Source organism: Sceloporus occidentalis, unplaced genomic scaffold, assembly GCF_023333645.1.
Source record: "Sceloporus occidentalis isolate IW3139 unplaced genomic scaffold, rSceOcc1.0.p SCAF_62, whole genome shotgun sequence".
In the NCBI taxonomy this organism is placed as follows: domain Eukaryota; kingdom Metazoa; phylum Chordata; class Lepidosauria; order Squamata; family Phrynosomatidae; genus Sceloporus; species Sceloporus occidentalis.
Window position 1 is genome coordinate 320,001 of NW_028317042.1, and position 21,202 is coordinate 341,202.

The 21,202-nt window shown below is 43.4% G+C and overlaps 2 protein-coding genes across 2 annotated transcripts in view; both read left to right on the top strand.

The window, feature by feature from the left end:
• LOC149287247 (disintegrin and metalloproteinase domain-containing protein 19-like) overlaps positions 1 to 13,192 on the top strand; it is a 16,194-nt gene extending 3,002 nt beyond the window's left edge. The window contains exons 3-20 of the mRNA XM_089492988.1: positions 701 to 771; positions 3,131 to 3,209; positions 5,740 to 5,816; positions 6,069 to 6,252; positions 7,335 to 7,400; positions 8,063 to 8,134; positions 8,345 to 8,511; positions 8,600 to 8,684; positions 8,832 to 8,971; positions 9,379 to 9,556; positions 9,674 to 9,763; positions 10,041 to 10,236; positions 10,567 to 10,675; positions 11,206 to 11,407; positions 11,557 to 11,634; positions 11,763 to 11,871; positions 11,966 to 12,116; positions 13,102 to 13,192. Of these exons, the coding sequence (XP_089349114.1) occupies positions 701 to 771; positions 3,131 to 3,209; positions 5,740 to 5,816; positions 6,069 to 6,252; positions 7,335 to 7,400; positions 8,063 to 8,134; positions 8,345 to 8,511; positions 8,600 to 8,684; positions 8,832 to 8,971; positions 9,379 to 9,556; positions 9,674 to 9,763; positions 10,041 to 10,236; positions 10,567 to 10,675; positions 11,206 to 11,407; positions 11,557 to 11,634; positions 11,763 to 11,871; positions 11,966 to 12,116; positions 13,102 to 13,192 (2,145 nt within the window). The remainder of the gene's footprint in view (positions 1 to 700; positions 772 to 3,130; positions 3,210 to 5,739; positions 5,817 to 6,068; positions 6,253 to 7,334; positions 7,401 to 8,062; positions 8,135 to 8,344; positions 8,512 to 8,599; positions 8,685 to 8,831; positions 8,972 to 9,378; positions 9,557 to 9,673; positions 9,764 to 10,040; positions 10,237 to 10,566; positions 10,676 to 11,205; positions 11,408 to 11,556; positions 11,635 to 11,762; positions 11,872 to 11,965; positions 12,117 to 13,101) is intronic.
• A 3,342-nt stretch (positions 13,193 to 16,534) lies between these two features.
• On the top strand, positions 16,535 to 19,510 carry LOC149287248 (U7 snRNA-associated Sm-like protein LSm11). Its single transcript, XM_089493128.1, has 4 exons — positions 16,535 to 16,865; positions 17,650 to 17,789; positions 18,131 to 18,214; positions 19,199 to 19,510. Exons 1-4 carry the CDS (start codon positions 16,535 to 16,537, stop codon positions 19,508 to 19,510), a joined length of 867 nt encoding a protein of 288 aa, XP_089349254.1.
• Positions 19,511 to 21,202: the final 1,692 nt, after the last annotated feature.

A 21,202-nucleotide genomic window follows, 5' to 3' on the forward strand; every position in this document is an offset into this window, starting at 1 on the left:
TGAGCTGATGCTTTATGACAATGCTAATCAAGTCCCTTATTCCATAGACTTTCGTTCATTAGGGTGTCCAACTGGGTGATTAAGACTGAGCCATTCCGTTTACCACAGGCAGTATGATGAGGTGTCAGGGTGTATGTCTAGTAAGGGAGAACTCTTACAAATACATAGCAGCCTGACATTGTTTTTCCGTGGGGGTAGCACATAAAAAATTCTGAAATGTATCATACAAATAAAAAATGTTATTTTTTATGATTGTGGCTTATCTTTAAAAATGGTCCTTTTAGTATTTAAAATGCAAAAATTTAGGAAATAAAAAAAACTGGAATATAGAAGGGAGATTTGAGTTATTGTTCATTTTTAAGGAAACTTTTTCACTAAATCAAAATGGTTTTTACTTTTTGGAAAATATTGTATTTATAATTACATACAGCAGAAAACAACCATTTTTCCCTTTATGAATCATTTTTACTTTTTAATGATTTAGGATGGCTTGATGCACACCCCAAACTTTCTTGAATTCATTCACTCCCTTTTGTACCATTTCTACTGGAAGTCTATCCCCGGTATCCACTACACTTCCTGTAAAGATTTGTTTTACTGTTACTCCTCTTTACTGCCTGCTTAAAGTATTGGAAATAATACCTAATTCCCTTTTTCTGTATGAAAAATAAGAAGTATTTTTCTCTCCTTCACTTTCTAGCACCCGGCACGTGTGGAGTTGTTAGTAACCGTAGAACGGAGAGATTTCATCCTGTCTTTACGGAGAAACCAGTGAGTATGAGTGACGCTCGAATAAGTAGCCGAAATGGAACGAAGCCGACATCTAAGAGCATCACTGAGACACATGTAGTTTGTTTCATTATTTAACTTAATTATAAAACTAAATTAAATTATGTATATATATATATATATATATATATATATATATATATATATATATATATATATATATATATATGTATAACATGGAACGGCAATGCATTCAAAACCAATGAAGGAAGCACAGAAAGGATCCAGTCATAATGTGAATTTCACCTTTTCATTGTTACTTTAGACAGCCTTGTGGCTATGTGTGGAACTGCAAGGGAAATAAATTGGACAAACCTTCCCGTCCTCGTATCAATCCTACTGCGATACACCCTGAAAAAAAAGGGAAATCAGAGGGGTAGAGGAATTTGGGGTCCAAAGAGGGGCTGTAATTACTGAACAGGGTGCAATTAGAATCTGTGGGATATCATGGTGCCGTATAAATACATATTATTATTATTATATTTGAAATAACAGCCTCTAATTCCCTTTTCTCTGTAAATAAAATCATCTGTGGGATATATGAATATAATAATAATAATAACAATAATAATAATAACAATAATAATAATAATAACAATAATAATAATAATAATAATAATAATAACAATAATAATAATAACAATTATAATAATAATAATAATAACAATAATAATAATAACAATAACAATAATAATAATAACAATAATAATAATAATAATAATAACAATAATAATAATAATAGTAACAATAATAATAATAGTAACAATAATAATAATAATAATAAATGTCCCCAGCACTATGTGATTTTTCCATAGTTAGCTTCCCCCAAAGATTGTATCTAGTTGTTCACCCCTCTCTCTTCTCTCTCTCTCTTCTCTCTCTCATTCACTCACTCTCTGTCTCTCATTCACTCACTCTCTGTCTGTCTGTCTGATTGCTTTTTCCTTTCCCGGATATTCCTTTCCTGTTTTCAGTTTTACTTGTCTGTTATTTTTTTTTCCATAAATTGATTTAAGTGATTTCAGGTTCACTTTAAGCCGCTTCCAGTCCCATCGGGTAAATGTATTGCACGGTGTGTTATTTCCGTCCCATTACATCATACGCCATAAAACCCTCCCGGCGTTGGCTGTCCTAGAATTGCATTGCTCTGCTGTATCCACCCGGCAGTCGAGGGGTTAAACCCTGGCCAGCATCACGGCCCCCGGCGATCCGTTACCTGCAGCCTATAGGAATTCCAATAATTAGCGTTGGTCATTCCACGCTTCCTCCAGTTTGACCTGATGTGGCTTTTCTGTGCCCTTGTCTGCCACGAGAGATGAGCTCATCGCTGTGACATCACAGGGTCTGTTTGCCGTGACCTTTCTCATAATGATCTAATTGTGTGATAGATTCTGCAGTCTGTGCATTAGGGGCTCTTAGCCAGACCCCCCCCCCCCTTTCTCTTAAAGCTTAATGCTTTTAGCTTAATGAAACCTTTCCGCCGAGTCCGACCCCCCCTGCTCCGAAACAGAGACGGACTATGGTTTCTCAGAACAGGCTCTTTAAAGACATTAGTAATCCGAGGCTTCCTCGGCGGCAGCGCATGCACTTCCGACAGCGTAAAGAGGGTGACATGCTGGCGAAGGGCTGAATGAGACAGGGAGGGGACATAAAGAATGACATTTCTGAGGACATCACGGGGCTTGATTAAGGTGAATGGTAACCTCCCCCAGTCCCGACCATGTACAATTTCATGCTATATCTAGCTGGTATTCAGCATCTAAGCTCTATAGCATGGACAGTCGCCATTCAGAAGCCAGGTGCCTCTTTTTCCTCCCCTGATGTCCAACTTCCATGACCTATAGATCCTTTTTCTTAGTGAGGGTTCTATCAAAGCGTTCTACAGCCCTAAAAGTCAAAGTACTTGTATCGAAACATTTAGAAAATGGGTTTATAAGTCAAAAATACAACGGTTTTCCAAATCCCTTACATTCAGAGACATCACAAAGTCATACAGAACGTCTTGGTAAACCCCTCCTATTCGCCACCCCTGTGGGGGGGCAACAATAAACCTAAGGTTGTTCTTTCTAGACTTTGCAGGGAATCCATAATTGATTTGATGCCTACGACGTATGGGAGAAGCTACCTATAGATCAGAAGGCATTGTATAATCTATAGGTGACAGGTCCTATGCAAATGCCCCCCCCCCCCAGCCTGGTTCTACACAATCAGATCAGCTTTTTTTGTGGTGGGATTGTGTGGTGAGCGATATTGTGCTCTTATCTTCAGAAGAACTTGATCATAGTTCGTCACACGGTGTGTTCTGAAAATGAATTAATTGTTTCTCTTGTCCTCCTTATAGGCAACTCATTAATCCAAACTACAGCGAAACCCATTATGGCCTTACTGATGCTCCGATTATTAGGACTCCAAACATGACGGTATGTAGAAACAATGGTGGTCACCGACTGGTGTTAGATACAGTTTATTTAACAATGCTGTGTCAAGGATACACGGTGAACGTGTGACATCACACCTGATCCACCTAAAACCCCACGTAAAGGTATAATTGTGTTTTTAGAAGGTTCCGTGGCTTCTGACAACGTCTTGTTGAGTGCAGAAGTGCTGGACTGCTCTGATCCTACTCCTACACGCAAGGTCCATGAGGTCCATTCTACAAGGGCCAAGGTTGTTCTAAATATACAACCAGAATGAACAATTCTATTCCTTGGTATTGACTGTTACATTTAAAAGGATGACTTGGACCTTTTTGTGTGGTTAGGGGAGGACTCATGGAAGCTGTCCAAGTTGGAGGAACCTTGGAGGAACCCAACTGAGTTCCAGAGTCGAGTTTTTTTTGCCCCAAGTTGGAAGTTACTCTTCTAACTCTAGCAAATTTCCATTATAGCCCATAGGTTTAGCGCAACCGGAACTGGAAATGTAAAAAAATATAGGTCCACTTATTCCAAATCGTGATGGAACCAGCGGCAGACGTCCTCCAAATCTGTCTAGCTTGACCGAGCTAAAATTTCCTTTGCAATTCTAAGTAACTCTCATCGGTTCTTCAACCGACGCGCATTAAACATTTAACATTAAACATTTCTGCAGTGTAGCTAAAAAGCCGGATGTCCTGGATCATCTCTGGTTTATTTATACCCCCGGCTTTGTGTCATGATGTTGATTTCTCTGCCCACAATAAACACACCGGCTCCCGGTTAGATCCCTGCAGCTTGGATCTGTAATCTCCGTTTGTGATCTCAAACATACTTGTTTCTCGTTTAAGGGAAGATTATGAAACAAGAAACCCCGAAATAGAACGGATAGACGGGATAATGTATAAAGTTATTACACGCTGTTATGAGTTGGTTATTCCTTTGCATTTAAAAATGCATTTGATGGATCATTAATTATCTTGAAAGAAAAACTCCAGCTAGCCATTGTCTATAATGTCAGCTAGTATTCTTTAGGACATTATTCCTCGCTTGCTCATAAGTCAAAAGCCCCATATATTTTACTTTATGTACTTTTGCAAGTAAAACTGCCTCCCAGCAGAGGTGGTAAGAGGCTGATAACGGGAATTTAAACATGCATGGGATATACGGGTCAAATGGGTCTTATCTGTTGTGATCAGCGTCGTTTATCGACCTCTGGCCTTAAAGTGGCAGGGATCATTTTCTGAGCAAGAGGCAGAACCAGGAAAACACCTTAGAGATATTATAGAGTATCCGGTTTATATACAATATTCCAAAGTGAGAGGTGTTATATATATATATATATAAAGTACAATGTGGGAGCATATAAGGCAGATTTTCATATTATTATTATTATTATATTATTATTATTATTATTTTTATTATCATTCTTAGCCAATAATTGGAAGACGATCATATTTAAATCACTTCTTATTACTCCGGACTTTTCTCCGGTTAATAAAGTTTATATTTCTCTTCTGCATATCGATATATATCGTGGCATATTTTGTAAGAACGGTCGAGATCAGCCACTGATATTAATACATTTCATGTCACCCAAGCCTCTGGCCAAACGAAATCCATACAGACCCTTTCTTTGTGCGTCACTCAGCACCCTAACATACTTTAAAGTGATCTCTCTTCTGTGCACATGGGATGAAAGGGTTAAATCTTACCCAGTGAGATCATCCTTTTTACCCTCCAGGCATTAAGATGGGGGGGGGGAGTGGGAAAGAGGATATGAGGGTATATCAGTAAGAATGTCTAGGAGAATCCGCACAATGTTCTCTTTCTGGATTTGAGATGGGAAGACCCCCTTTCTTTAGACTCGCAGGGAACACCAGAATTTTGGGGGCAGTGGCCATCAAAGCTTGCAATTCATCAGCCTGGAGATAAGCCATGCCGGGCTGTGTCATCCGGAGCAGCTTGTGCATCGAAGGATGATGATGATGATCAACAGTATCTTACCGTCTGATGAATAGGATCAATGGAATAACATAAGGAGATGCCTTCACTATCACACGAGATAGAGAAGAACGTTTCACTAATGATCTGTGTGTTACTCACATGAGATTCCAAGTCTAGAACTTTTCTGTAAGCAATAAAGTTCTAAAGGTACCGTCATAGAAAGACACGGTATGGTTGCTTAAATTGCACGGTCAGATATGAAGGGTTTATAAATTATTATTATTTATTTATATTATTATTATTATATCTTTTATGTTTACAGCACCAACAATTTACGCAGCGCTTCTTATAGTCCATACTCAAACTAGAATTAACAGACTAAGACGAACGGATACATTAGGTAAATGGGGCTCTGTTCGCAAGAACGTAACAACCCATGACCCTTGTGTTGACCAAAGTTGGAGGTTGCGACGCTCCTCCTGGATTGTTTGAATTGGAATGTTTTGTTAAATGATAGCTAAATACACCCATCGGTTGAATTCAATTAATGGTTTTCCCCAATAATTATAGCGAGATGTTCTTCCATTTTTAGGAACATTGTTACTACCACGGAGATGTTCGTGGTGAGGTAGACTCCAGCGCTGTGATAAGCACCTGCTCAGGTATAAGGTGAGGAGGTACTTTACTGCCCTACTGGATGTCATGTTATCCACAACGATATAATTAGATACCGATAACTGTCTTTGTATCTATTAAACCTAAGACTAGGTCATCTGGTGTCTGATGACACGATGGGTGGTTGTTACTCAATGTTAAAGTGCCCATAGTCTCATAATAGACCTAATGCCCCTGACATCCCAGTGGAGAGAGAGCTGGTATATTTCTTGCACGGGGTATCTATTCCTTGTTTTGTGTCCACAGAGGACTCATAACATTAAGTGCCAATCAAAGCTACGTTGTGGAGCCGCTGCCAGGAGAGGATGGAAGCCACATCATCTACAAGGCTGAACTTCTGGATCTCGGGGAAATGAGATGTGGGCATCCAGCTCCTGGAGTCGTAAACTTCTCTCCGCTTACCAGTCATGCCGGGGAACATCATCAAAGGGCAAGTCCCCCTTCATTCGTTCCATATTCACAAACCCATGGTATCTGGTTTATTCCATCAACCCAAGAGTCAGTGCACAAGATATGGAGAATGCACCACTTTGGCTAATGCTCTTCAATGAGTTGAAGGAATCTGATATGAAATTGTGGTCTGGATCAACACAGATAGGCTGAGATGTGATTGGTGACGAAATTAACCATGGCTGTCTTTATTAATTTTTTTAAATTGAGCAATTTTTTAACCCCCTAAAGACAATGGGTTGCCCTAAACCAATTAAGGACAATGCATTGTGAGCCCGTACATGTATGAGCTTTGTCATGAACTAAGTTGATTACATGAGTTCCCAGAAATTACAGAAAATGGTATCCCTTCATGCTATTAATATGTCTAATATGTGCTTTTCATAAATATATGTATACATTTGGAAAATGCAGTTAAAATAAGAAATTAGTGCAATTCGCTAGAGAAGAAGCTGCTTTTTCAGTCCAAAATCCCTGATTTTTTTTTAGTATCAGCTGTAACGCTTCAGAACTGGAAGTTCTGCTATCGGATAAAAAGAAAAAACACTTCCTAAAATTAGTTTTTGGGATTATCCTGTTTTATCCTTAGCTTGCCTTTTAATCTTCTTGTTTGAGAATTCCATCCACACCACATCCTCCAGGTGACAGAAGCATCTGGTGACGCTGTACAGATGTCTCGAAATCATCAATAAAATGGCCATCAAAGTTGTATATTTTGGAACCGAGCTAACATCTGTCCTTCGCACTCCAGTGTAGGCGGTTTCTGATTAAAATGTGATCTGTATTACAACATTTTTCAAAGAAACCATCTGCAGATACAGTTTCACCTCATCAAGGATCTATGGTCAGTGTCCCTCTCAACGCTGGTTCTCCCTCACAGTGAAATGTAATCAAGACTTGGATGTACATCAAGTGAGCTTTGGTCTCTGTTTCTGTTAAAGAGGAGACTTCAGTATTGGGTTTACCTTGAACAGAACTACATATACAATCATTATGATAGCAAGAGAGTAACACCCTCAGACGGGGCAACTAAGGAATTGTCCTCTTGTGTGCGTTCCGCAGGTGAAGAGAGAGGATCCAGAAGGGGACAGATGCGTGGAGCTTTACCTAGTCGCTGACTATGCAGAGGTAACGTTTTGGGATTAAGGAATCTAACGGTCTAATGTTAATTCCGGGTTAGTGCACTCCAGATTCAATTATCTCTCTAGACTAAAAGTCTTTCCCAAAAGACATACTAAGATGACGAAGAAGATGTGTGGCTTGGGCAAAAATACAATCTGTTATTGAATACCCATCTTTGGGTATCTCTTATATTTTCAGACCATTCCCATTACATAACCAAAGCATTGGTGGCCATTACAAGGAGCCAGTGAGATCCATACTTTCTAGATGTCTCGGTATGGTGGCCAAGACTGAGGGAACCACAATATGACATCTTGTCAAAAAGCCCTTGCCCATTGAGCATGGATGGCTTGGCGGGTCCCAACCCACACCATTCAATGATGATGGTCCGAGAAACCGAACAAAAAGGTTGTTGGGAAACATGTTTAGCCTATTGTGGCAAACGCCTGTCATTTGCACTTCAACTAGTGGTATCGGGGGCAGAAACTTGTATTGTTATGAAGGATTCATAGTAATTCATATGGAGAAGAGAAGTTATAATTGATGGAAATGTTACCTCTTTGAAGAAACAAATGTTACCACATCATGTTACGATGTTGGGACAATATTTTCGTGTTGTAATTGGGAGTTTTGTGCCATGTTTGGAAATTCTGTATCATTCCGCTTAGTTTCAGAAACATAATTCTGATCTGGAGCAGACTCAACGGAAAATGCTGGAGGTCACCAATTATATTGATAAGGTGAGGCTGAGCGTTGAGTCAGTGGTGTGACGGTAACATTTGGTCCACATGCCACCAGATGAATAGAATTGCAGCCACCAACACTGGCTTTATCTTTTAAATGTTGTTGGAGGACCATAAACTCCTGACTTGGCTGGCAGTCCTCATGACCCATGTTTCGGCATGGAATTTAATATCTTTCTGTGAGTCCTCTCATTCTTCCCCCTGTAGTTCTACAGGTCACTGAACATTCGCATAGCACTTGTGGGTCTGGAGATCTGGTCTAATGGAGACAAGTGCAACGTTTCTGAGAATCCATACAGCACCCTACGTGCCTTCCTGTCGTGGAGAAGAAAACTTCTGAAACAAATCCCTCATGACAACGCTCAACTAATAACGTGAGAACAATTCTCTTTTTTTATTGAGGTTGCTGTAGAAGCTGTCCCCTTGACTCTTTGGCTCTGTTGCCGTCTTTCTCTCCCGTAGGGGACGCGCCTTTCAAGGGACGACCATCGGACTGGCACCTCTACAGGCCATGTGTTCCTCATATCAGTCTGGTGGAGTCAACATGGTGAGATGAATTCTAGGATGATGGGTTTTATTTTTGGGTAAATGGGTAATAAAAGGTGTATTCCAGGTGCCCATAGGTACCTTTTCTTAGCCAATAGGCCAAAAATCTCAGATTGGACTGTTTTTAATTTTGGATTTGCAATTCCAGGATCATTCTGATAATGCGATTGGTGTGGCAGCCACAATGGCCCATGAAATCGGCCATAACTTTGGGATGAGCCACGACGCTGCCGGTTGCTGTACAGCTAGACCAGAGGATGGGGGGTGCATTATGGCCGCTGCTACCGGGTGAGCCCTGGTGATCTACAGCAATCTTCCATTTCATTAAAAGAGACACGACAAAGAAAAAAAACAAAACAATGTGATCCAGCCGAGCTTTAATTCTGGTTTAAGATCCCCTAAACAATTTTACGAATTAAGTGATTTCTTATCAGTACAGCACGGCTTACATCCTCTTCCTGGTGTGCGTCTTCTGGATGCAAATCCCCATGCCCCCTTTTTCTCCCCTGATGTTCCTCTTTTCTAGGAGTTCAGAATGTTTGTTGGGTATGAGGGTATTGCAGGGTTCTGCAGCCCTAAAAGCCCCGATGATGTGTATATGAACAGCAGAAAGTATCTTTACAAGTTATCGTGTGTCGGTTAAGTACATTGGTTATAATTCCTTATACTAAGAGTTTTCTGCGCGTTGTACCCAGACACCCGTTCCCCAAGACATTCAATGCGTGTAACCGACGGGAGTTGAATCTGTTTCTCCGCTCCGGCGGCGGCATGTGTCTCGGCAACACGCCCGACACCAAGACTCTGTATGGGGGTGTGAGGTGCGGAAATGGATTCCTGGAAGAAGGGGAGCAGTGTGACTGCGGGGACCTTGAGGTGAGGCATGGTATAGGGGTGTTTGGAGCAGAATATGGAAGCATGGGAGCAGACTACGTGACGTTTCATGTTTTTCGTTCCCTATTGACCTCATATTTGTCTTTTGTCCTTTTTTAGCAATGCAATAACCCCTGCTGTAACGCTACAACCTGCACCCTGACGCCCGGGGCTGATTGCGCGCATGGGACCTGCTGCCATCAATGCAAAGTGAGGAGTGGATACATATTATTGAACAATAGTAATAATTATTACCTAAGCTCGTCATCAGTAATCTAAATACACCAAATAACTTTCTACTAGCCACATTTTATGGCAACTAAAAGTTGCCATTGGCCTTCAGTAACCATCTGTGTGTTTCTATGTTCACCCGAGGGCCTGTCAAGGAAAGCCAATGGCTACATGAAAAAAGTCACTCCGTATTTAGGAAAATAAATTGTCCCTTGGCACAGGAATGCTAACCCTGGTGTATTTCACTCCTGCCCAGCTAAGGCCACCAGGGTTTCCATGCCGGAAGCCATCCCGACCCTGTGACCTCCCTGAGTTCTGCACCGGACGATCTGCGGTCTGTCCCCAAAATTCCTTCCAGCTGGATGGGACGTCCTGCCACGGAGGACAAGCTTTCTGCTACAACGGGAGGTGCCTTACCCACCAAGAACAGTGCCGTCAGCTCTGGGGAAAAGGTGAGACAACCTAAAATGTAGATTTTACTATCACAGCAGGCTACGTGTATCATGACAAGATGGGTCAAGGGGGATACCATTTACTGGGCCAGCGTAAAAAAAAAAAGGAAGATACTCGTAAGCCTCAGGGACCTCCGAAGAAGATAACTTGAGGTCCTGAAAGCTTCTAAGTGTATATTTTTGGCCCAATATCAGTCGGTATCAGTTTCAACCAAAGACTCCATCTTCTCTTGGACCAATACGCCTTTGGCCATTTTCTTTGCCTATCATTATTCCATAATGTCATTTATGTTTCCTCTATATTAAAAATATCCTTTTTGTGCGTTTTAGGTGCACGCTCTGCACCGGATACGTGCTATCAAATGATCAATGCTGCCGGAGACCAGTATGGGAATTGTGGACGAGACTTGAGCGGGGAATATCGGAAGTGCGAAGCCAAGTGAGTCATCCAAGCCCCTAATTAGTGTTTTTTTTTCTCATTATTAGGATGTCTTAGTTATTATTGTTAGCTTCATTTATTGTTTAACCCCTTAATGACAAAGCCCGTACATGTATGGGCTCAAAATGCATTGTTTTCAATGGGTTTAGGGACCGCCCATTCTCCATAACTGGATTTATGAAGGATGTATTTCAAAGGAGGAGAAAGGCCAGAAAAAAAGAGATAATTGTCCAAAACTAGAAGATCAGAGACGTAGGTGTTATGTAAATACTTACTTCTTCCATGAGAGGGTGGAAGACATTCATAGATTGAATTTAAGCATAAATAAGATAAGTAGAAAGAATATAAGACAAAGACCAAAGACCAAGTAGGTTTGAGGTCTCACAATAGGTATAAAAAGGGGACTTTCTATGGTTTCTATAGGTATGGGATAAAAACCATTTGGTTATTGGGATTAAATGAATCGGTTTCATATATATATATATGGGGTTTAGACAGACATCATCATTAGACTGCTCCCTTATTTTCAGAGATGCCAGGTGTGGGAAGGTCCAGTGTCAGACTTCAGCCGCAAAGCCGCTTGAGAACAACGCTGTGGCAATAGACACGACGATCACTATGGACGGCCGGCAGGTGCTGTGCCGAGGGACCCATTTTTACAGGGCTTCTGAGGAAGAAGACACAATGGATCCAGGACTTGTGCTCACTGGAACTAAATGTGGAGAGAACCAAGTAAGATCTGCACCTATTACAACATAATGTAATCTCAAGTGCTTCCTTATTGTGTTCCTTTGGAACATTAGGGGTCATTATGGGCTTGATTCGGACCTTTTTTTATTCTTGGGGTCCTTGTGGTAATAATAGCTTGTGCCTCCATACAGATTTGCTTCGATGGGCAGTGCAGAAACACGTCTTTCCTGCAAGCCGATGAGTGTGCCAAAAAATGCCACGGCAACGGGGTAAGGTTTTCTATAAAAAGGGGTAGGAAACAAGCAGCTCTTAAGTCCCACTACAACTCCTATGATCCACCGCAAGCTTTTACATCACATGACCATTTTTATGTCTCTTCTCGTAACTTGATTCCCAGGTTTGCAACAATAACCAAAACTGTCACTGTTTCCCTGGCTGGCAACCCCCGTACTGTAACCAAACGGGTAATGGCGGCAGCATGGACAGCGGCCCTGTCCCTGCAGAAAGTAAGGTCACCGGGCTTCGGCTGCATGGGTGGATATGGTCATCGGATGCCACAAAATCAACACTGACACACATTGTCTTAATGTCTCTCGCCAGGACCAGTGGCTGTGGCTCTATGGACATTCCTGACCGTAGCATTACTGGCCGGGATGGCCTTCTCCGTGTCCATATATCGCTACAAACACAGGGCCAAACATAGATCGACCAAGTCTGATTGGCCACCTGCCACAGGATCGTTGTCCAAAAGGTATGTGTGGACCTCTCAATGCAGACTTAGATGGGCCGAATGGTTCTTATCCGCCATAAAATTCTATGATGGAACTTATTATCTGGAAGCATTGGTGGGTTTTAGCTTTTCTAGAGAAACACGGAAGGTCTCCCATTTTTGCCGTAAAAAAAAGCAACCACTTGCTCATCCATAACAATGTTATTCATGGTAACCGCTGTAGATAATTTGAATGTTTCCATTTACAGTGATAGTCAAGAAAAACCCAACTTGGACTCTTTTTACAGACAGAGACCTCAAGAGCAGAGTGTAAGTTTCCGAGGCGGTTGCGGTGCTGTTGGTGACGGTGGTGGGGCGGTTGAGGACACGGCTGTACTTCAAAGGTTCCTCGATGATTATGATGCTAGAATGTTGTAGAAAGTGTCAGCAGCAAACCAAATTGAAACTAGAAAATAGTTTATTTTTCCTTATTTGTTCAAAGCACATATTGAGGTCAGTGCTGTGAAGACAAAGAAAAGGTGCTGGTGTCCAGTAAGGGCCACTAGATACCCCAGTCTTCGTCTTCAGGGGTTGTACTCCATGAAGGGAAAGACGACTCCTTTCTTCCCTCCACAGCCCCAAAGGGCTACATGGGGGGCAACTTTTGTTAGTCCTTCCCAAGGAGTCATCTGAGAGAAGGTGTAGCTCCCTCGCCAAAAAAAAAAGGGAAAATTCAAGGTATCCGGTCCCACAGGTGCCATTTTTGGTGATTAACAATTAAGAATATCACGAATGCCCTGTGCAACGAGAGGAACAAACATTTTATTGCCAAAAAGGCCCCAGTATTCAAAGTGCCAGAACCCGAATTAATTAGTAACAATGCACTAAAGTAACAACGTGAATTGCAAGGAGGTCGTTAGTACGCCGCACTGTTACGTGTGTAATTGTTACAAAGTCGCACTATAGAATAACTGTTTGTATGCGCAGTGTTCTAAGAGCCCCGTAATGTCGCACTACAACCTGAAAGAGGGATCGAGAACTTTGATCGTCCATCAGCCAAGACAGCCAGAAGGAGGAGCTACAAAGCCTGCCGGGCCAATCAGAATACCACCCCCTAGTAGACCAGCCCCGCCCCCTCCAGTACACCCCAAGGTATGCTGTTCCACTGATATAACCAGACGTATAAAATACGTCATATATGATATATTTATTATATCGAATACTATATAAATTATAAAAATAATCTAAGCAAAGATAGTTTTTTTGAAACGGAATTGTTTTTAGGACTTTTGAAGTAATAGAACGCCAAAGCTTAACGTTTAATGGTACAGTAAACTCCATGGCAAGTCTTGAAAACTGAGGGTTGATATGGGCACCATGGAAGGAGCGAGGCTGTATCACTGATTATCAGGATGCCTGTGAGGGACGAACTTGTTCTACATATCTTAAACTAATCCAGACTGTTTAGGAAACTAACAATAATTTTTTTGGGGGAAATGCAGATCTCTGACCCACCCCGGAGGGCACCACCTGTTCCCCCGAATAGGACCAGGCATGCCGCAGCTATACAGAAGATCTCATGAAGACAACATACAAAAAATTGAATTTAGGAGCTTGAATATCAGTGATAATATATTATATGACGGTCTAATGGTATATTTCCCTGTACATTATATATATATATATATATATATATATAGGTGCAATAGGAAATATAGTGCACTGAAAGGCAGTATGGGTTTGCCAGACTGGCCATCTAAAACTAGACACGTGACTTTGGGTTATCACCCTACGTCTCTATATTTAAACGGCTCTTATGGCAGCCCCCATCCAGGGTACAGTTTTATGGGAATATTTTAAAATATATTTCCGCCTTCTGTGTCTTCCTGGAGTTCTTAAAAAATATCAAACTCCTTAAAGACGAAACGAATAATGCTGCTTTTATACATTGTATGAAATGACCTTTTATTTTGTATACCGAGAGATATTCTGTGACCGAAGCTTTGATCAAATGATGCTAAATAACTTCAAAACGATCAGAAGGAGCCAAAGAACGTGAGGCTTGATTCAAGGAATCCAGTCCTGGTAATAGGTAGTCGCTGGTGGGTAGAACGCCACTCTGGCGTCCAACCCTGGCGAGCTTCTGCTGCAGGAAGAGCTAAGCTAGCCCTGTATAATGTATAGTTAAATCAGTGCAATTTCTCCAAAGCCTCCTTACCCTTGACTTATACATCATACATGGTCAGGTCAGCCCATTCATGGTGAATAGAGTTGAAACCAGAACTTTCCCTTTAGTGAACAAACCTCTACGTGTCACTTGGGACGCAGAGATTTGTAAGAAAACACAGATTTCAGAGTTTCAGGTCGGTTGGTAGATCATCTCTTCCTTCTGAAGGCACCATTAACGGTGAAAGCGTTGGCTATGTTCAGCTGCCACCTAATTACCGGATTTCTGGACAAGTTCTCTAAACCGTGGGTTTCCGCTACCCAACGCATCTCACGGGCCAAGTGCCCAAGTCACATCCAGTTGTCCATGACCACAAACATGTCGCATTCCACAGATCTGTACTCAGGGGGAAGCCTGGTCATATCAAGGAATAAGAATGTCCTTAACTTCTGAGCCTAGAACCCGTACGTGTGATCGCCTTAGAACCTGTGAGTAAATATGCATATAAGATGAAAAATGATTCAATGTTCCAAATAATAACTTTTTACACGCCTACTATATATATATAATGATACTTGAATAACTATCTCAAGGGATATTTCTATATTTTGTGTCGTATGCTAGTAACGCCGCCTCGCTTCAACCCTTTCAAGGGGTCACTAGGATTCCGGTGGTCAGGAATGACCATTGGAATTCCGATGATTCTAACGACCCTGTTCAGCCCCAGGGGCAACTTCTCCCTGGTTGTGCCTAAGGCCTTTGATTGTTGTGAGATGGGAGTGTTGGAAACAAAACAGAAAGGCTTCCTAAACATAAACAGTTCAATGAATTTTTTTTTGTTAGTTCTGTTCATATTTATTAATTTTAATAAATTTCATTTTTTTTTTTAAATAAATGTTGTTTCTTATTGTTGTTCGTGTTTTGCTTTTTATTAGTAAAATACAAGATTAATGTGATATATATTGCTTTTTTTATAAAATGTTTTTACTGAAAAAAATGATGGCTAATACAGCGAGGGGATTTAAACACGCATACGGCTCCTGAAGCCACGACGAGATCAACGACTGGGGAAACGAGCCGAACGGGTCCCGATCCGCAGCAAATCCTATGTTTTTAAGGGGAAGATGATCAGGAACCGTTTCATACGTGTGAGGATGTTAGTAACCCCAGGTGGGACGTGACGGATTATACAGAACTTCTAGAGGCACTTTTATTAACAGGAATCCCCGTACTTCATGTTGAGTGAACACCACCGTTCAAAGGTTCAGAGTCACTGAGAAAAGTCCTCGTTTTTGAAAGAAAAACAGATAACATGAAATGGATCAGAAATCCAGCGCAGACGGGGTTAATGTTGTAAATGTCTATTGTAGCTGGAAACAGCTGATTTTTAATGGAATCTCTTCATAGGCTTACAGTGGCCCTTTATCACTCCCATCACTCCTTTATAACTCCCATCACGCCTGTGTTCCAATGGCCCCTTTATCACTCCCATCACTCCTGTGTTCCAATGGCCCTTTATCACTCCCATGGTGATGGATTGTATGCCTTCCAGACGACTTCAGTCTCTTCTTCAGATTCAGTTGCGTTATAAATGCCTGACGTGGCTTAAATAGCTTGGAACGCAATTCAAATTCAAACATACAATAAAGAATAGTGTCCATTTTGCACAACATGATGCATGTATTTACATGTATACCAGTACATTTGTATATGTGTGCATGTATGTATATGTGCATGTGTGCATATAGGTATATGTAGGTGTATATATATATATATATATGTTTGTGTGTATGTATATATATATATATATATGTTTGTGTATATGTATATATATATATGTTTGTGTGTATGTATATATATGTTTGTGTGTATGTATGTGTATATATATATGTTTGTGTGTATGTATATGTATGTATATATGTTTGTGTGTATGTATATGTATGTATATGTTTGTGTGTATGTATATATATATATATATATATATGTGTGTATGTATATATATATATGTTTGTGTGTATGTATATATATATGTTTGTGTGTATGTATGTGTATGTATATATATGTATATGTAGGTATATATGTATATGTAGGTGTGTGTATAAGTACATGGATGTGTATTTGCTCTCCTTTCTATGTAAGCACCATGTGGTTATCTGTCTCTGGCGGATGCTCAGCGCCATCTAGTGTCCGCCGCGTGTAATGACAGCCTTGACAGGCCGCTTACTGCATGGAGGAAGCACACAGCCGGGAGACCGCGGCAGGACAAGCCGAGGCTGCGGCCCACTGTGACTCTATGGCCGAGGAAGACGCCCCGGCAAGCATCCTGGATGTGAGCTCGGAGTCATTTGACCCGCTCCTGGCTCTGTATTCCCAGCAAACCCGGCTGCCCTTCCCCGATATTCGCTGCTTTAATAACTTGGCGCAGTATGAGAGCTTTCTGCGCGGGGGAGGCCGTGGAAGCGCCCGGGCGACTGAGCGGCCCAAGAAGGGACGGAAGGGTAGACTGGCAACGGACCCGGAGCGCATAGAGAGGCTGAAGAAGTTGATGTTACCGGCGGAGGAAGGCGCACCGGTCAGAGTGCGGAAGAAGAAGGCCGTCAAAAATGTGCTGACCCGCATGGCCGGTGAGTAGGGAGGGGGCAGGAAGACCTAGGGGGGGGGGGGCGCAACTACGTAACTTACCGGGGAGATGTGAGAGAAGTTCGAGGGAGGGGCGCAGGTGAACCCGGAACAGGGGTGACAGACCCCAGATAGAGGGGTAACTTAGACTCCAGTGACAGACCCCAGTTAAAGGGGGTAACAGAGAGTGTGTGCGAGGGGGGGGTCTCGGGACGCGCAGTGTGTGCGAGGGGGGGTCTCGGGACGCGCTGTGTGTGCGCGGGGGGGGTCTCGGGACGCGCTGTGTGTGCGCGGGGGGGTCTCGGGACGCGCTGTGTGTGCGCGGGGGGGTCTCGGGACGCGCTGTGTGTGCGCGGGGGGGGTCTCGGGACGCGCTGTGTGTGCGAGGGGGGGTCTCGGGACGCGCTGTGTGCGCGCGAGGGGGGGTCTCGGGACGCGCTGTGTGTGCGCGTGGAGGGTCTCGGGACGCGCTGTGTGTGCGCACGGAGGGTCTCGGGACGCGCTGTGTGTGCGCGGGGGGGGGTCTCGGGACGCGCTGTGTGTGCGCGGGGGGGGTCTCGGGACGCGCTGTGTGTGCGCGGGGGGGGTCTCGGACGCGCTGTGTGTGCGAGGGGGGGTCTCGGGACGCGCTGTGTGTGCGCGAGGGGGGGTCTCGGGACGCGCTGTGTGTGCGCGAGGGGGGGGTCTCGGGACGCGCTGTGTGTGCGCGAGGGGGGGGTCTCGGGACGCGCTGTGTGTGCGCGTGGAGGGTCTCGGAATGCCGCCTGACTTCCTTTTTTGTCTTTTTAGCGCAGGCAAGAAGCCCGCTGGGGGAGCTCAATCGCTGCGTCCAGGAGCGGATCCGAATTAGAGTCCACATTCGCACGTTCAAGGGCCTGCGCGGCGTGTGCTCCGGGTTCGTCGTCGCCTTCGACAAGTTCTGGAACATGGTACCTGCTCTGAGTCCTGCGTTAGTAGAACTTTGTGAACAGACCTGAGCGGCCGCGTCCCACTGTGAACGGCCTGTTTATACCGGGGCGGCCCTTAATCGGACAGCATAGAATACATTCCTCTATCTCCTTTGACATGGAACAAAAAAAAAAATCTTAATTATCACAACAAATAAATCCTAATTCTGCAAATTATGCCTTAAATTTCCCTCCATGTCTTCCAGATGCCTTTCCCCCAAAGCCATGGAAGGGCCCGTCTTCTAGATCTAGACTAGAATTGGTATTAATGGCGCGGCAGACTCGGCTTATTTTGTCTGTTTTTTTATATTTCTCTTGTCCAGGCGATGATCGATGTGGATGAAACCTACAGAAAGCCCATCCTGGGAAAAGCCTTTTACCACGAGCCGCGGCTGACTCTGAATCGGGTAATTGGTCACAAACATTAAATATAAGGATGGGGATGAGTTGGGTTGGGGATGAGTTGAGTTGGGTCGGGGATGAGTTGAGTTGGGTCGGGGATGAGTTGAGTTGGGTCGGGGATGAGTTGGGTCGGGAATGAGTTGGGTCGGGGATGAGTTGAGTTGGGTCGGGGATGAGTTGAGTTGGGTCGGGGATGAGTTGGGTCGGTGGAGGTAATGGCGGTAGAAGAGAGGTGTAGGTCGTTAGAGGAAGGAAGAGGGCAGTTAGGGGTGTATTTGGATGGGACGGTAGAAATATAGGGTGTTGCGGAGTTGTGAAGGTCTCTGTAGGTCAGGAGTTTGAATTTGATTCTGGGGGGCACGGGGAGCCAGCGGAGCGATTGGCACAGAGGATCGGCAGATGAGGAGCGGTGACAGAGAAACATGAATCCAGCTGCAGTGTTGAGGATACATTGGAGAGGTGAAAGACGAGAGAGGGGAGACCAGTTAGAAGGGAGTTGCAATAGTCCAGATGGGATATCACAAGGGAGTGGGTCGGTATTTTGTTCTTGTGTGAGAAATGGGCAGATTTGGGAGATGTTTTTCAGGTGAAGACAGCAGAGTTTGGTGAAGGACTCAATGTGAGGGCTGAAGAAGAGAGCAGAGTCAAGTGTGACACCAAGGCAGCAAACTTGGTCTGTCGGTTGGAGAGTGGAGTTGTGAACATTGATAGAGATGTCAGCAATTGTGGACGGAGGGGATGGCGGGATTATCATAAATTTGGTCTTGGAGATGTTGAGCTTCATGCAACGGTCATCCATGATTCAGGACAATTATAGAGTTAAAAGAGAGGGTCAAAGGTCGGGAAAGGAACGTAAGGAAGTTTTACTTTACTGAGAGGGTAGTAGATAAGAGAAACATCCTCCCAGCAAAAGTGGTAGAGGGTAATACAGCAATATGGCCCCTAAGTCTAACACGAGACCAACTCCTAATACCACTGCTGTTTTTCAGTTGTTTGAAAGACTGAAGCTCCAAGAATCTGGTTTAGAAGGTTCAGCGGAATCACAAGGCGCCACGTCAACAAAACAGACCCTCGTTCAGTCCGACCGCCCTCCGTCTCCCAGCTCACGATTAAAAAAGGAGCCTGGTGACCGTACCGGTGGGACAAGGGAAGGGGCTAAAAAGGAACAGGCTGGTGAGGAACGTCAACAGCGGAGTAAATGCCACAAAGATAAGGTGGACTATCACCAGGTGTTCACACGGCACATGAAGCAAGTCTTCATTCGAGGGGAGAACGTCTTACTGGTACACATTGGTGAGTGACTGGTATCGAAGCTGAACATTGTAATGGAACGAATCCAGTTCAGATCGCAGATGAAGCGTCGTATTCGGAAGCGATCCTTTCACACCGCAAAGCGCGCCATCCCCCCCCCCGGGGTTATGGATCTTTCTAATTCTCTAGTTGGAAGGAATCCAGCTCTGTCCACCGGGTGGCGCAATAGTAACTTCATCTAATATCAGCCAAAGATCGTCCTTGGGTTTCTTTGTCCGACCGGTTTTATCCGTTTCTGTGAAATTTGCTGGTTATACCGGATCTTGCGTTGAACAAAAACCCGCTGAAACAATTTCCAAAAACATACACTAATCCAAAAATGGGTTCCTCGGCGGCTTGCGACCCAGTTCACCCGAGCTACAACAAAAGTTAACTGGTTTTCAAGGGGAAAGAGTAAACAGCGATTGGTGCGGTTTAATTACTTATTAAGGAGGCAAATGCTAGCATGTGTGTGGCACTTAAGGCCTGCATTGCCCCCCCACCCCGGGGCATTTACGGTATTAGATGTATTAAGACCGTTTTCTGTTCATATCAATAAAATATTTATTCTTTCTATCTGGAGCGTAATTTTCTTATCAGCAAGGAGTTGGGGCAGGTGTATCCACGCAGGATCTGTGTTGTGAATGGTGTGTAGAGATTTGCCTCCGTGTGTTTCTTTTTCCCGTTACATCTGGTGCAAAGCTAAAACATTGTTACGCAATAATGACATCATACCGCCAAACATAGTGCTCGTACGAGGGTGAGGGGCTGTTTTCCTGGCTCAGGACCTGGTCGAGTTGCCGCGATTGATGGGACCGTGAATTCCACTTTTTCTACCAGAAAATCCTGAAGGAGAGAATGTCCGGCTATCGGTTTGTGACCTCAAGCTCTTCGGGTTACCCAGCAGGACGACGTTCCGATGGCTTAGAACGGTAGATATATAAATTACATTTTTTCCGGTGTCTAAAATAAACCTATACTGATTTTTCTTCTTTGTAAGTTTGATTGATCCACCAGCTAAGAAGGGGGTCTTTCGTGCCCCCCCCCATACCAGCGACTTGTGATAATTTGTAAGAATCTTTTTTCACATTGTGCACGCCGGCTAATTGGAGACGAGCGCAGAGCATTAGCCGCGATAGCCGCGATGGGGATATGTAAATGAACAGACTGATAACATGATTTATGGTTTTAATAAAGTTCCGAGCGCTCCTTACATTTTAATCACTTGCAACATCCTTTTTAATACTCAATTATTTTATTAACGACTAATTAGGTCACTTGCGGACAAAGGAAAATCAGTATTCCAGATGCGGAGCCGCACGGAGCGGGCCGTTCATCACGTAGGGGCTCCTAATTAAAGGAAACGGTGAAACGTTGTCACTAAGGGATAGATCTTAAGAAAATTTAAATTACCTGCTTTACGACTTAAATATATTTTGCTGGGCAAATAAGTATCAAAGTGACTCTTAACAGAGCATTAACAAATAACCTATACGTTCTCCTAGAAGCCGTACAAGTAGATATAGATAGGTCAAGTGGAAAGCTGGTGGTGTTTCATGACATCATCATGTAGTATCATATGCAAATTTTCAACATGACAATTTAAAGGGACCACACAGCTATATGAATTAAAGTGCATATGATGCCTGGCAATTCCCTTTAACGTCCCCTTAAAACATATTATACATGAGCTTTTCCAGTAA